At 37.7% G+C, this 17,596-nt stretch overlaps 1 protein-coding gene across 7 annotated transcripts in view; it reads right to left on the bottom strand.

Moving 5' to 3' along the window:
• CTNND2 (catenin delta 2) overlaps positions 1 to 17,596 on the bottom strand; it is a 638,971-nt gene that overhangs the window by 133,964 nt on the left and 487,411 nt on the right. For all 7 annotated transcript variants that reach the window (XM_074545751.1, XM_026791790.2, XM_014265131.3 and 4 more), the window contains one exon: positions 7,257 to 7,470. In XM_074545751.1, coding sequence (XP_074401852.1) covers positions 7,257 to 7,470 — 214 coding nt within the window. The remainder of the gene's footprint in view (positions 1 to 7,256; positions 7,471 to 17,596) is intronic.

Raw genomic sequence — 17,596 nt, 5'->3', positions numbered from 1 at the left:
ATGCCTGGGGTGGATAAACAGAGTTGCCATGCAGCCCACTCACCCTGCCACAGGGTTTGTACTGCCTTGGTGGAGTTGTTTGAAGCTGTGTTGGGGCACTTGGACCTTCAGTGAGATCAACCCGAGCAGCTGCTTCTGCAGACCACATGCCTTTGTTTATTTTGCTTTTGTTTAGCTTCGATAATGGCCTGGATTAAGCGAAATTTTATCAAGGTAGCAGTAACAAGTGGTCTTTCTGAGTTAAACAAACCCTTGGTTTCCTTTTGTCCCCCCAAAAGATTTTAGATGTAACAGTATAAAGTGACAAACTAGCCTGTGCAAAGTTTTGGCTGTGAGATGAAACACACTGTTTTAAAGGCAAGCTGAGACTTGCAGGGAATTTGACAGAGTCTGGCATTTTTTTTTAAATTCTCAGTGGTTCAAATAACTCAGGGTGGAGGTTGAAGTGAGGAGTTTGCTTAAACGTGTCTCAAGCTAAAGGAGGGAGTCAAATTACCATGTAACCTCAGGGAACTGAAAAGGCTCTTATACTTGAAAGAAATACTGAAGAAACTACAATATGTAATTCCTTATTCAGCCACTGGCTTTGATCCAGAGTAAACAGATAGGAATTTTCATTACACAAATAATCTTGTTAATGTTGAAAACAACTTTTATTTAAAACACCTAATTAGAAGTAAATTACTTCATAAGCTTTAATCAACTTTTAAAATTGATTGTGGTAGGATATTGTACTTGCAATTACATCCATTTAACAAAGGAGTAGGAAAGGTTTATTAGAGCTAATGCCCTTTTAATCTCCATTTTGAATAAAAATCGTTTAAAACATACAAGCAAACTTTAGTGCCCAGGCAAATAGATTTGTAATTTGTTAATCTTATCCTAAATCTGTTGGTGGAAAAATAATTCAAGTCTGTAAGGCACCTGCCTCTGCTTGGCAGAGTTCCTCAAAACACTTGTTTGAAGTTACCAAAGAGAATTCGCTTATGTTCAGAGCAGACACTAAGTAACAAATGAATGAACATATTTTCCTGCTAAAATCAAAATCATCACTTCTAAAAGCAGTGCTCTGTGCTAGCAGTTATCTAACTCCATGCTTAACCTTTCTAATTTCTCTGACTTGACAGGACACAGATACTGGAGGTGGAGGAGTTGCACCTTAAGAGGCACTTGTGTACTTTCTGCATTTATCCCACATCTACATTTTCCTTTGCTACATAAAGTTATGGGCCCCAAAGGATATTTGGCAGTCTTATTCTCTTAGCTAAGCATATATTGGACCAGAGCTATGTCAACCTTGTAGCAGCAGTCTTAGAACATTATGCCACCATAACAATTTAAACACACATATATGGCCTTCCAGGTCATCTGTTTGAAAAGCTTGTGATAGGCAGGAAATGTATCTGAACCTAAATCACCTATCTTTATAATCTGCTTTTCAGTTTGTGTAATGCTGAAATCGTCTCTTTGGTTACAACCAACAGCAAGCCACTTTGTACATTTATCTTCCTACTTATCTTTTTACATTACATATCAAAAGCTGCTAATTAATTAGGCCTTTCTCTGGTCAGGCTTCCTTACACTTGCAATGCTCCATTTCAAAACTTGAATACAGCTAAGAAATGGGATACTTTATACGAGCAATACTGGAGCAATACCTAATATAAACCTGCAAAGGAAAAGGGATATAATAGAGATTTAAGGAATTACATCAAGGTGAAATACTGTAAGAATACAGAACTCACAGAAGAGTTTGGTGGTTTTGGTTGTTTTTTTTTTTTTACTTAAGGCTGTGGGAAAGTCATCTCAGAATGGGATAAAAGAGCCTTTATTCATTTTCAAATCAAATTTGCAGAGAGCAATAAGATTACAAATAGGTGCCAGCTCCAAATGAATGTTTATATCACAATAAAATTTAACATCTGTGTTTACACACTCCAGTAACTCAGGTATGTCAAGGGCACGTTTGCAGAAAACTATTAAATTATTAAATTAAACTGCTTCAAGATCCTAAGTACTATATATAGTACTATATATACATATATATATAGTATATATGTATACTAAGTACCTTACAAAGTCCAATTAGAAAATAACATTACAAATAGAAAACAATTGCAGCCATGTGATTATGACTTTGGGAACCCCCAACAGAAGAACTGCCATTGTACTAGGAAGTTAAATATTCTAAATAATTGGCTAGAATTACTTTAAAAAAAATGAAATCCAATTAAATCTTCCACTGAAGTGAGCTAAAAGGTCCATTTAAATAGAATACTCCCTTAACCATGCTTTTCATATCACTGCAGGCTCACTACCTTACAACTACACAGGTTAGCAAAGGCAGATGCAGGGCTCAAAGGGGCCTTCTGGAGTGACTTGACCAATCTGCCAATAATTTATGCACATGCTAAGAAGCAGCATGCAATCAAAAGGAGCTTTCACCTGCAGTACTTAACTCTCACCAGACAGATCTAAGGTGAACAACATGTAATTGCTTTCAGTGACACTGAGAATTGATCCATAAGGTTATAAGCCCCTCCTTATAAACACACAGCAGCTCCTAAAACTGAAACAGGACCATGCAATAATATTGCATAACATGGGGTGAAAACAGGGGACGAACCAGGCCAAAACCCAAATTGGCCACAGCTGAAATTAAAGACAGCACTAATGAATACTGCAATCCAAAGTCTGGGAAGTAAATGAAATCTTTTCCTGTCCAGCTTGACTGTGGGCTAAGGACACTTGGAGAACTAATACTTCTTTGAAAGAAATATTTTGTATGCAGTATCTTGTAACATTTTGCAGGAATGGAATATAAGCCATTTAATTCAGTGAATAAAAATGCGAATGAAGTACACTGAGTCAATATCTAGCTATCTATATTTAGCATATATGTATAGTGTTAGTTTCTGCTTTTTAAGTTTTTTAATGTGCTAATTTTTATAATTTATATATTTTTAGTAGACAACAGTTAAATCTCTGACACTTTATTGTCAACCAAAATAAGCAGGAGACTGGCTGCTAGCACAGGAAAAAACCAGTTTCTACTGACATTTATAGCTGCAGCTCTTTATCATCATGTACTTTCTAAAAGTGGATTATCCACTTCTACCTTTCAATCAGAAATGGTATTTACAGATTTTAAGCAGGTGATGCAGTCATGCAAGGGCCCTCTTTTTAAAAGGAGTTTCTTAAATCCAATTGTTCATAGGCAGAAACTGTCATTCTAGCTGTGAAGGATCTTGTTTGTCAAAACTGAGAAGAATAACAGTTTAAACTATTTTATCTCAGACAGAGATCAACCGAGTCAACCAATCAAGCAGATGGAAGAAGGAGCGAGCATAAGTTGAATCACAGAATCACAGAAGAGCCTGAGTTGGAAAGGATCTAGCAACAGCTGCTTGACCTCACCTTCTGCACAAGGCATCCATGGGATTCCTCTGTTATCCTTGCTAAAATGTCAGATTTTTCCATGTATTTTTTTCCCTGACAGTAAAACAAATAGAAAAAATTACAAAATAGAATTTTGTGGAAGGGTTCATAATTAGCTTCTTAAAGGCAAGAGAATCAGAAATCAGTTACTCATTGTCATTATTACCAAGTGAAAACATTTCTTTCTACCATCTGCAGGATCTGTGCTAATTTTGTACTGTGCTCCTATTTATATTTATTAGAAAAGTGTTAACATTTAATTATTTTAAAATAAAAGGCTTTTATTTTTTCCCATTACCAGGTGCTACTGTGGAAACTTGCACCACAGTGCTGGGGTAAAAAGACGGCTAAATTAAGTGTGGTGCATTCAGCTTAACCTATATTTCTTTTTATTTACAGACTTACATTGTGATTCAGGTTCTCCTTGTGTCTCTGGAAACTACCAGAGGCTGTAGGCCATGCCAACATCTCTATTTCTATCAGAGTATTTCACTTTTGCACAAATGTTCATGGGTATACCTAATTTTATCCATGTTCTTCTAGTAAAAACCTGTAACTGTGGAAGTGTTTCTGTATGAATAATCTTTCCACATCTCAGGAAATATTTGCTGGGCATTAACATCATTTAATTTAATAACAGCCAGGCAGCACACTTCCCTCAGAGCTTCTTCATGGGAGCCTGCACTGAAACCATTTCCTTGACATGAGACAGCCTTGAAACTCTAACACTTTGCTATAAGGTTAAGTTTATGAAGTCCAAAAATTTGAGCATGGTAAGGTTTTCCAGTATTAGCCCATGACCTCTGCTGCTGAGGAGGACAGAGACAAGATAAAGGAAAAAGTAAAAAACCTCTGTTTTGGAGAGATTATGGCAGAAAGAAATCTCTGGAAAAGAGGACAAGCCACAAATGGTGCTGAAGGCAATCCTGACAATCAAGGAGCTACTGAGCTAGAAAGCTGGTCTGCAGGTTTAAATACCCTTCCAAAACCAGGCTTGAGATTGCCAGAAATTGAAGTTATAATCTACTTAGAGAAGAGCAACAAGAAGGAAGAGAATGTGCATGTTTGAGGAAGAAACTAATAGAACTTTGGCTCTGCTGGGCAAGTGCTTCACAGTACTTGGGGCAGGCAATGAATGCTTCACTACTGCCAGACAAATTGAGCTGCTAAAAATCCTCTCCAGGCCATATTTCTTCCCTTGCAGCCGGGTGCCTACTCAGAGTGATTCACACCATCATCTTGCCAGATTTCTGGACAGGTCATTTACACTTGATAGGCTCAGTTCCCCATCTGTAGGACCGAGATAATGATACTTCCCCACCAAAGAGAAGTGCTCTGCAGACTAATGTGGATGACTATTTTAGGGACAGCCATGTCAGAGCCTGTATGAATTCCTAAGGCATGAACTTCATGTCCTCCCTAAAAGTAACGAACAAGAGCAGCCTTTATACAGGCAGGATGCACAATGAACATGAGATGGAAAGGCTCAAGGTATTATGTTTACTTCCAAAACAGACATTTGTTATTTTTTCTCTGCATCTCCTCCAGGCTGTGGAGCCCCCACTGAAATAATTAGCTTCCTGCCACCTCAGCTCAGGAAGGCTGATGGAAAGCATGAGGAACTTTTTTATTTTTCCTTAAGCCTGCCACCAAATCAAATCTTTTCATTACCAAGGGAGCTGCTGCAGGAGCTACCTTTCATTCCCCAGAAAGGACAGAAAGAAGGAATTCAGCAGTCACACCACAAAACTTCACCAAAATTAAAAGGAAAGGAGAACTGAATCAGATGCACAACTTTAGCCTGTTTCCTAAGAGATGCAAGATGAGAGCTGCAGCTATGAGCCTTGCTTTGGAAGGAGGCTTTGCAGAGCACTACCACAAACACGTCTGCATTTTGAAAGCCAGGGCCAGTGATCTGCATTCTGAAAGGCACAAAACATCTGCCTTTCAGAAAACATGGCACTGTGTGCCAGGGCAAGCAGTGGCCTTCTGGGATGTAATGGCTATTAAAAACAAACAGAAAGCTCCAATACAAAAATAGGCTCAGGAATAAAATCTTGAAATACCACTGACTTTTGATTCCATTCCTCAGGGTCACCATCTTGGTCTTCTCCCCTTTCGTACACTCCTGCACATCCAGCACTCCTGATGCTCACCATCCCCGGGAGCTGCATCTACCTGTACACAGGCAGGTTACTGCCCACCACTAATGGTCAGTGCCTACTCCTCTTGATAATAACACTTTGAGGGCATACTAGAAAAGAACCGTCCTTTCTTTCAGTGGGAATTTGGGAATATTTAACAGCATACTGTGCAATAGAACCAATGTAAACTGTAGCCCAGTATATATTTTTTAAATGACCTAATGACATTTGTGTGTTCCATCCACAGATGGCGTGGGAAGTGCCACGGTGACTGCTGAGGTGTATTAGCAGTTTGCCACTTACTACTCAGAATAAATAGGCAGAATGTTCCCTGGAGCCAGGATACTGACAACATAACCAAGAGACAAACAAGTATGCTGAATATGAAGCAGTGGTTACACTTTATTAGATCTGTCAGTAATTCTGTCACTCCACAGGAGGCACAATTTGAGCTCATGTAACCTGTATCTCTGCCCCATTAATCCTGACTAACAAGTAGGAGGTGATAACTGTTGCAACTAAGAAACAAAATTAAATATAAAAAATCTACATTTAATAAACACCATGCAGATTATTCAAACACCCTCAAGGAAGAAACCTGGACCCAACCAAAGAATGAAAATCTTATCAACTGTATCCTAAATGAGGCCTGATGTACAAGTCTAAGTAATTTCTGCACAAACATAGATGATAACATGTACTCTGATAATTTGTGACAGAAATGACAAATTTTCTTACATATTTTAGTAGGAAAGTCATAATGAAAATACAATTGAAAACTGGAAACAGGATAATAAATATATTTTTGATTTATAGTGTTAAATAATCACCAAATAGAATGAAATCACAAAGCGAAAAATAAAAAAACCCCCTCTATCTCACTTCTTTTTGCATATTAGATACACTAGCTTAAGGGCAAGGTGAAAAAAAAACTCCAAACATTTCATATCAGTCCTGTTTGACAGCATTCCTGTATTCCTGAACACCAGCACCCCTCCCCTCTCCCTTGAATTTCAGAAAGGAAAAAATCCACACAGTCTTAAAAAGACCAGATCCTCCTACATCAAGAAAAGAAATAAACTACCACTACCTGCATGCTCTGTGTGCAACACATCACATAGCATGCTACCAAATATCAGACAAAAGGCTTCAGAAGGTGATGTCCGCACCTCTCCAACACAGTTTTCCACTTTCTGGTAAGAACTCCAAGAAAGGCAGAAAATCCCTGAACGAATCCTCCCTCTCACAACATCACTACATAGGATATAAAAGCAATGACTACATAGGATATAAAAGCAATGAGTAACAGTTTCTAAGTCAATTCAGTAAAATATGGCTCTTGCCTGGCCAGCCCTACACCAGACAGGAGGGAGAGCAGAGGATTCCCACCAGAACATATCCATGGGCGGAGTACATCTCCCACAAGAGCACTCACAGATAACCAAGAACAAAGTGAACCAGCAATGACAGGCATAAACCGTACCTACATCTGTAAACTGCATGATATTGAAAGCCATTCGTACATTACATAAATGCAAAGGGCTTGAGAGCTTTTTGTTATGGCAAACAAGATGGTCATGAAATGGTTACTGATGGTCCAAGTGGCATGTGGCACAGAACTGTGCTTGCAAGAATGACAGAGAGTTTGAACAAAAAATATTGAAAAATTCAAACCTGTGACCAGTTCTCTGATTTCCAAATCCGTAGTCTTGCGGAGTAACCGTACTAATGCTGGGATACCACCACAGTTTTTCAGAGCTATTTTGTTGTCATCATTTGCCTTCCCATATACCAAGTTTCTCAAAGCTCCACAGGCACTACGGTGGACTTCTGTCATCCGATGGTCCAATAGGTCCACCAGTAATTGTATTCCGCCTTGTCTTCTTATCTGAAACGGGCCAAAGTGATCAAATCACACAGTTAGGCAATGAACACCAGTACCAATAAATACTGTCCAATGTAATGAAGCTGTGTTTTATGCAGGCTGCAGGGCAGTAAAGGTGTGCTGGTAACACCACAGAGCTGCTACATTTCACTGCCTTGATTCCTAGTATTATTCTTCCAGTGGCAACAAAACTGTACACTGACAAACCAGAACTTCTGTAAAAGCAGCCAAAATTAGTCAAGTGTTGCCTCATCAAGGTTTCTCACAGTTCGTCAAGGTTTGCCTTGGAAAGAGTTTCTTCTGTGCTAGAGAAACATCATCTCCTTCAGAGTGTAACACATCACAAGCTAGAGAAAAAACCACAAGGCTACAGCAAACAAAATAAAGCACTTAACATCATACAGTTTTTAGACATCCTGCCTTTACATTTTTTTATTACTGGGAATGGGAACAACTACTGTAGTCTCAGTAAGGACATTATATCAACTAAACTGGGATGAGCAATGATGAAAGAAAAAGGAGGAACCACCAGAAACATAAAGATAAAGATATGAAATAAATTGAGGCAAGCTGGTTCTAACAATATTGAGGGAGACCCTTAAGTGATGCAGGAACAGAAGTTTTATGTGTCCTCAATGTGCCTACAAAATAAATTTCTAATATGATATCTCATATAAAAATAATTCTAAAAAAAATTATCTAAAAAATATTTGGGACAAATTATCAAGAAGGTTAGGAATACTAAGTACAATTTATTATGAAACCATTTCAAACAAATACTTTATTGTTCTGTGGCACTATTTGTTCCTCAAAGAGTAATGATTTTTGGATCTAATTTTAAGAAACCACACAGGTTCATAACTAACATCTCAAGAGTGCAATGCTTTAGCTTCAAGCAAATTACACAGACAACTCTGAAAAGGCCAAGAAATTTCCCCGTATGTGTCGTTGGCTAAGGCCCAAAACAAGCCAGGCATTTCAGCTGGCCATTTTACATTTAGGACAACAAAAAATAATTTGAAATATTTGTGAAGCAGTGTTTGCATGTGTTCTTGGGGCTCTGCTGGGGGAAGTCTTGGAAGAAGGAACAGTTAAAGTGCAATAAAATCTATTAGGAATTCAAGCTTAAAAGTAATGTCTATACACTTACCACACAGCTTTGGTCTAAATGCCAAAGTGATAGTGTTTAAACATAAACTAGGATATTTTTCCTTAAATAGGCAATAGGCATTATATCAGTACTAATGTGCAACTTTCTGAGCAATATGCAGGTCATCTCAAAGACTGCAGCAGCTGGCACTATGTGATGCATGAAGAGATATGAATGGACATTGGTAAAATATATCAATTTCAGGCAGGAAAATTCACCAATCTTTGTGAGACTTTATGCTTCTGCTGCTTAGAGAAATCATGACCTCTTCCAGTTTAGAAATGAGAAAAGCAGGTCAAAGAGAAAAGGTGCTGCAAATTATATCACTAGTCAAATATTTTCCATGTGAACAAGGATGACTTGCAATTAAATAATTAGCTCATTTCTGAGCCAGAAAAAAATTGACCAAGTTAATCTGGGAGAGACGCGGGGTGAATCTTGCTTGTTTTGTTTTGTTTGCTTGGCTTCACAATCCATTACCATTTAACCTTCATATAAAAACACATTTGCTTCCCCTACTAACCAGATTTTAAAAACCAAGCATGCTACATGAAGAGCCACCTACATGACAAAACGGATGACATTTACTAAAAAGACTAGGAACAAAAATTTATGCATCAGTTCTACAAAAGGTGAATCAACCACAGAGCTTCACACTTCAACCTTGGAAAAGAAACAAGATCTGATAGAAGAAAGAATACAGTTAAAAAATATATGAGTTGCCTGGTGTGATGAGTAATATCAGGAACGACAGAATGAAAACATGCCTGCTGATCTTTGTGAATTATATTTTTAAACCACAATATGGTGAATGAATATTTTAATTGCTTTGCTGCTAAAAAAAAGGAGTAAGAAATGTGAAAAAGTATTAATTTGTAGAAAAAATCATTCTGTGTGCTACAATTCAGCTAAAGACTCAGAGGGCTCTGTCTCCATTCAGAAGGACTCTGTGCCTATGCTGTTTTTCCCACTCTTTCCCTTGCACACAATCAAGTGGCATCTCATGCTCCCCAGCAGTTTATCCTGTGGATGCTCTCAGGTGATAGGCTTTGCTATCTTCTGCTCATTTCTAAAGGGAAATGTGTGGTTCTGCTACACTGAGACTATTCCTGAGCTGCACCTTCCCTTTCCAGTTATGGCAGCTGAGAGCACACTAGTGTTCTGCTCATGCAGCTCCTCCTCTCCCAGGAACCTGAAGCCAGCAGCAGACTAAAGTGATTCAAAGATAGCTTCTTAAAAGCAAAGGCATTAAATATTAATCTAAAATGCATTTCTGTCAGAAAAAAACGGTAATACAACAGAAATGAAACAGTTGTTACATAACGCTTTACATAACTTGACAAAATTTCTTGAATTTTACTGAAGAAAGAACCTATTCTTACCTAGGAAATAGAAGACTTATTTTACAAACTTTCCTTGAATTTCCAAGCTCAGGTATTTGGCAGAGTAACTGTGGCATGCAGGGAGAGATGGAGCTGATTGTTCACAACTAGGAGCCCAGTTTCTGATGCTGTTTTTTATCTGGACTCCTCTCTTGCTTTGGCTGTTTTGTATTTTTTACAACAGGACTTTATTCACCCCATCTTCATGCTTCTATCAAATATCTATATAGATGTTTAGAACTATACTCTACAGCAGTTTAAGTAAGCCTGACAAATTGTGAGATTGTGATGGATGTTAGCAGGATCTATTTAAATGTATTGAAATAGAGGCAACACACAAAGGAAATGAAATTATTTGTTCAAGTCCTTTAGGGAGCTAAAAGCCATAGCCAGGAGGACAATTCTGACCTAGGCTCCTGGGGCAGATCTCAGCTAAGTTAGTCACAGATCCAGTGAATGCAGCAGTGCTACTGCCAAATGTCTATGCCAAAAATGCCTGGATGGATGGATGGATAAGCAGCAATTTGCACAAACAGGGCATCAAATCCCAAATCCCAATTTGATACTTCTGTCTCTTTCCTAACTTAAGATGAAGAAAACATTTCTTAATACAATATTTACTGACATATCAGTGGCTACTGCCTTGTTACATCTAGGAGGAAAAGGAAATAGAATATGTCAGAGTCTGCTTGACCAATAAAAACAAACAGTGGAGTACCAACTTGTCAGGAGATACAGAGGACCAACTCTATTCTCACACAGACCAGCCAGCCCCAAGGTAGCCGTTTCTGTTCACAAAAGAATGACCTTCAACTCCCCAGCAACTGAGTATGCTCAGTTGCATCTACCCATGTCTCAAATGCATTGTCCCCTTTTTACACCATCTTTTCTCAAAAATAAAAGAGAGGATCAGAGGAGAAGGATTAACAGTATTTACAAGGTTGGGTGAATCTGTGCTGTGTTCTTTCTCATGACTCTCTTAATCCATGGATACCAGTAATTTCTGAAAGTTATTTTCCTTCCTTTTTCTCACTGAAAATATTTTGTGGATGTCTTAGGAAGACACTGTTAGAGAGCTGTTAAATACAGAGCTGTGATTAGGAATCTATGCCAATCAAAGTGAAAACTGAAAGAACAGAGATTACATAAATTTTGGGAAAAAACCTATTTCCATGGAAGAATGCATCTTCCTTCTTTCATCTGAGGAATCGTGTTTTCTTTAACCAGGATATTTTCAAACTTTCCTTTAAAGATGGCTCTTTGCCATTAATGTCACTGTCTACTTGCTGGCCACAAGCACTTGACCAGGCTCATTGATGCCAAAACACAAGCAGACAGGACAGGAATATGTGCCAGACTCTCCAGTACACAGATTGACAAAAGTGCACTCATGTCAGCTTGATGACAGAATCTTTCCCTCTGGCATAATATGAAGTTTTTTTACATTACATCTGAGAACGTGTATTCGCATCCACACTATGAAAATAAAACTTAGATTCAAGAAGGGGTTCAAGCTGCTACTGGAGGCAGTGAAGATGTCAATTATGTTCTTAGTAAGGACAGCTTCTATACCCCTTGCCAAGAGCCTATGAGAAATTAATTTATCTGTTTCAAGGTTTATCTTTGACTCAGGGGTGTTCATCCCAAGAGTGGACTGTTAGACACTCAATCTACCAGGAGTTACACATGACCATATGACATGAGCATATGTGAGGATAAAAACAAGTCAATAAGACATCAACAATTTGTCTGAAACTACATCTATATACATCTATATATATATATATATATCTCTGTATGCTTGATTACTGTAAGATTTTAGCATATGAATTCTTGATAGCCTGCTTTCCCAATTCAATACAACAGATTGTCTGAATGTGTGGAAGGAAATTAAATGCAGGATGTGAAAGGGTATGTAGATACTTGGAATGTGGAGGCACCTGTTTTGTGAGGACATCTGCTCAGTGGCTGTCCAGTGTATAAACAGAGATGAGATGGGAAGAGTAATAAACCACATGGATGTACACAAACCCTGCAGAGCAAGGGACAATGCCAAACACCAGGTCTGGGAGGCCACTGCTCAATGGGCTGCTGAAGGAACCACTCCAAGGCTTGGGGAGGTTCAGCCGGAGCTCTGTTAATTGGTAAAGTGGGGACACAGGGAGGAATGAATGGAAAGGTCCTATGGTAAAGAGCATGCTGATGGGATTGTGGCAGCGTGCCAGACTCACAGGATGTTTATCAGAAGGGCAAAGACAGGAAAAGGGAGTCATTCCAAATGCATGGGGGAGGAACAACATGAGGAAATAGAAAAAGGGTATGATGAAAGGGACTGGTCATCTGTAAATAAGTTGTGCTTCATCATGCGTGTCTGGTCACACTCCTCATTTGATCACTGCACCTTGTTTTACCTTCTTATTAATCCTAATTGCTAACAATGGCATAACACTAGTGAATCTTTAGGTGGATTAGCTGAGGAGAACAGATGTGGGAAAGAGCTATCAGAGACACTCTAGTTCTCAAGGATAGATACTGGTGAGACCAGGGTGAACAAAATGTAGGTGAGTGACCTCTCTTCATATCAAGCTATGAGAAATCTGGCCCTGGAACCTGGCTACTGCAACAGCAGAAGCAAACTTAAAGCAAATAGATATTATCTGTTTTGACTCTCACTAAGGTTTTGAACCCAATTTTGAAATATATTCTTTGAAATCTGTGGAGTGAAAATTATTCGATTCCTCCCAGCAGCAAAAAAAAAAGTAAAATCCTTTCTTTCAATCACTACATAATGGAAATTGCCTCTTGCAATTGCAATTGGAATCCCATGGAATGCTACAAAAATTAGAGCTAGAGATACAAAAAGAAAGAAAAGTGAAGCTTCAAATTTTAAACAGTTTAGCCAAAGACTGTTAGATAATGAAGTATTCCAAAACAGCCTAAAAATACTCCTGTGACAGAAACCAAAACAGCCTTCCTCTTCTATTTATACTCAGCAAGTGGGTATCTGAGATATTGTTCAAATTTTGCCGGTAGGTATAACTGAAACATCCTTTTCTGCATTTCATTCTGAGTACCCTGCCTAACAAAGTGAAATATAATGGAAACAGAGGAGAAGTAGGAATAGGTAAAAAAAAAAACTGTTAGACTGACAGAGTGATGAAGTGTGCTGCTAAAATAACACAATCTCCTCTTCCCAATAAGACATTAAGTGTTCCACTATTAACAGCTCCATGTTCCTAATTCAAAGATTAATTCATGGTTAGATGCTTACTTCCTACATTTTTCTTAATAATTACTATTGAGTAACTCTTCATCCAGAGGAGGTGAAGAAAATCTAGCAACAATCAATCCTTTCTACACATCATAGATATATTAATTGCCAGTTTAATTGACATAACACACTGCATCATCTGCCACTTATCCTGTGACATTTCTGCTATTAAGAAAGCATGTTTTAATATATCAAAATACACATATTTAAACACATGGAATTATTTTAATGCCACTCTGTTACATATAGAACAGAACTAGAAAATAACTCTACCTGCTAGCACAGGTGATGTTATGTATGCAATAAACACCAAATTAAAAGGACAATTCAGTTTAAGTCTGCTTCTGGAAACAATTAGTACTGGTTTTAATGTTTTTAGATACTGGTTTTCCAACCAGCAGTGCAAGTGCTACCCACTTCACATGGGAATAGATTTTGAGCAACTCTGTTCCACCAGTGCTGGAAGGAGAAGCTACAAGAGCCAAACCAAATTCCCAAGAATTTTTAAATGGTAGCAGGCTGTGTGGTGAGACACTCTTTGACTACAGGCACCCTGTTCTTCCCAGGCTCACTGTGTGAGCTGACTGGTTTGGCCACAAGCACCAGGGCACTGCAGCAAAGGCCAAGACGGCTGCACAGCAACTTGACTGCACTGGCTGTTTATCCACAATATCCATGAAATGATTCTATTTCTTCATGTTTTTAATGCAGGTACAAATTCTCTCAGTTATTCATCTTTGCCTTGTTTACATTACTAAAATTACTTCCATGTAGAAGGGTAAGAACCACATTATTTTTTTGGAGAAGGGTTTGGAAGACAAGCAACCCCACTGCTAGCTAGTTTCAGAGGCCTGACTCCTAGAACTTGAAATAGATGTGGAAGGGATATTTAGTGCAGCACATCTCTGAAGACAAATATACTGGTTCAAACTTCAAGTCCTCTCCATTATTTCTTCTGATGTGCCTATGGAACAGCAGGTAGACAATGCAAAATCTGTACATTGTAAATGCACATGAGATTTATTACAGACAAATTTACCTGTAACATCACAGGGTAATTTTGCCTCATTAGTGAAGTAATTTGCTACAGGTTTAAAAAAGTGCTGAGCAATTTTAGCTGAAAAATAGAGCAGAATGTTATGCAAATTGCTGCATTAACTCCAAAGTCTAATTTGTTTAGGTGATCTAAATCAGGGTTTGGATGTAGGTCTCATTTAAGAATGGCTTTCTCATTCGGACTTTTTAGATCAGATACAAAGGTAACATAAAGCTTCGAACAGGCATAATGTAAATAAATTCAACTACCAGTATATATACAATGTTCTGCTTAAAATGAAACAAGAATTGTTCCCTCTGTGTTAAACTGCACTGTGTGGAGAAGGATGGGGATCTCTTTTTCTGTGTCTATAGAAACCAGGTGGGTGTTTGGTGGAAAGGTTGAGTGACATGAAGATGCAAAGCATGGGATCAATACTCAGGAGCTTTTTTTTCAGGAGTTGGTATCTTATTTCTGTTGCTGAGTACAGATTGTTTTTTTATCCTGTGTCTCTTAAGTGACCTCTTTAGATCTTGGGATCTATGCCTGGGGTTGACAGAGGGTCAAAACTATTTTCTGAACAGCAGGAGACTCAAAATCATGTTCTAAAATTGCCCTGAGAAGGTATGAATAAATCTGTTGCTTTCTCAGTCAGTAAGCCTTAATGTATTCTGCTCTGTGACACATTTTGTTTTTCATGCTTGGTAGGAAGGCTATACCTATCATAAATCAAAGTTTGCATGTGATTTGAGATTTAACAAAAAAAAAAAAATCCCTGGGTAGACCTGAGTTACCTATAATTGTAAAGCACTTTAATACTTTCAAAAAACATTATATTTGAAGGACAACACAAGTATGCGACTCCAATAATGAAGGACTAGTGGGATCTTCCAAATAACAGAGCTGACCTTTAGTGCTTGTCTGACTGAGAAGGCATCAGAAAAGCAATTTTCAGTCCCACTGTTAAAAGCAATATCTCCTAAAATTAACAGATTGGCATTGACCTACATTATAAACGGAGGAGCACACATAAATATGATGAAATCCACACATTCCAAAGCCCTCAGTAGGTATTGTAACTACTTGATATTGATTTTTCTTTTTCAAAAAATACAGAATGCCAAAGAAGGTTCAGCAGCGTGCACTTCACAGATAGTGCAACAGCAATATTAATTTAGGATGCAAAGACATTGGCATTACTCAACCAATCAACAGATTTAGAACTGTCTGACATTAAATGAAAAATTATGATTAACACCAATGGTTTGGATCATTCTTTCCGGTATTTAAAAATGATGAATTATCTATTTGAGAAAGAAGGTTTACATTTATTATTCGCGAAAAGAACTATTTAAACTAAAAACATCCTGGTATTTCTATAACCAGCTATCTAGTGAAGTTTATCAAAATAAAGAAAATTCAATTTTTTTTTAAATGTAAAGCAAAAGTAAGTTTTTTATAGATAGCTGTATGTCACTTGAAATATTTTAACAGCAACAAGGACATCACCTCAGTGATATATGGAAATTTTTGAAGCTGTAGTTCACTCTATTCAGTTGAGGGTATAATAAATGGGATTTAGTCAATGTGAACACAAACAAGATCAAAGAAATTTTTTTTCCCAATCATTTAAGCCCGAACAACAAAACAACTCTATCTGACATTTCAGCTGTAATTGGAAATTCAAGAAGTTCCTTTTTACTGATGCTTGCTGTAGCTACCTGAGTTTGCCTCACAGAATAAACAAAAGGCCTCTTCTCAAATTAAAAATACATTTACAGTTTATTATGTTGAACATCACACCTGATGACCTCTGCTCCCAAGACATTCTATGCAGTGATTTGAATGTGAGGTGCTCTCTTCTGAGAAATTAGGTATTATCCTTCAAAGAGTCTCTCAGTCACATGAGAATTTTCTGTCCTGAAGTATTTTGGGAGCAAGCTACTCCCTCAAGAGCTAATGAACGCATTCTAACAACATCCCTCTTTGGTAGGAAGTTTTGCTAACAGAAGCCCAGGCACATAAAATTTTAATTTTTTTCTAAGTTCACAAAGGCAGGCTAAGACCTGCAGTTCAAGAATTTCAGTGAAGCAGAAAGCAGAATTTTTCCTCAATTTCCCCATTTACATGAGTTTTATAAATTAAGTAAAAGTCAGCACAAGTAAACAACTGCCTCACAGCTAATACGCTTAGTATTACCCACAGATCCATATGCAGAACTTTATATATATATATAAAAAATATATTAAAATATATATATATATATATATATATATATATATATATATATATATATATATGTTTTAGAGCCTTAGGTGCTCTTATGTCTCTACAAACCTGTGCCTTCTGCTGCCACCACTCTCAGTAGCTAAATAACAGACATCTCTTTGTATTTTTAAACATGTTTTGAAGATCAACTGATGGTCTTTACCTTAAAAGTTTCATTTGGCAGGTCCTTTTTATCAGGACTATGATTTTCCTTATTGAAATCATTTTGCTGTCAACCTTTTTAGTAGAGATATGTTGAGAAAGCACCAAATTACAGATACTGATATCAGTCTAGGTTATTTTATTTCTATATATAGTGTGCAAAGTCTTACCATGGCTTGCTGGATGATGAGAACAGTAATAAAAAATATGCTCTACAATAGGAAAGTGATCCTCTGCATTCTCACATCAGTCTAATAAATCAGAGAAGCAATTGGCAGGAGAGTTATGAATAGAAAGAAATCCACTATATTGCTTGAAAAAGCTGCAAATATATTTATTACCCATTCAAAATGTCACACTACCTATGCCAAATGACACTGTCTTTCAGTGAATTACCCTTCTTTCCCTACCACTGAATACTTTCGAACACAAAATATAAAGCTTTTGCAAATGTTTTGATACAACCATGACATGCTTTCCTCAGACCAGTGGAGAGAGGAACAATACAGCGCAATGCTCTTTCTGTGTCTGCTGCATACGACAGAAAGAAGCACAAAGGCATTCATCTTGCACACATTATACTGCTTTTTTTCCCTCTTCTAACTGCGTGAAAAGCATTTTCACCAGATATTCATATCTGAATTTTTTTGCTTATCAAATTCATTGCCTGAAATTCTTTTCTAGGTGCTTATTCTGGCTGCCCAGAGATGAAAAAGATAGAAACCTTTAGCCAGTACTCCCATCTCCAGTGAGGCAGACACTGTAGGAATGAATGCTAAACCCAGATGAATAGAGAGTCTAGAAATCACTCCCTTCAGCCTGCAAGAAGACCAGAACCAGGACCCTAAACAGCAGCAGAG

Source organism: Zonotrichia albicollis, chromosome 1, assembly GCF_047830755.1.
Source record: "Zonotrichia albicollis isolate bZonAlb1 chromosome 1, bZonAlb1.hap1, whole genome shotgun sequence".
Classification (NCBI taxonomy): domain Eukaryota; kingdom Metazoa; phylum Chordata; class Aves; order Passeriformes; family Passerellidae; genus Zonotrichia; species Zonotrichia albicollis.
Note: the sequence above shows the minus strand (reverse complement) of the source record. Positions and strands in the feature narration are given on the sequence as shown.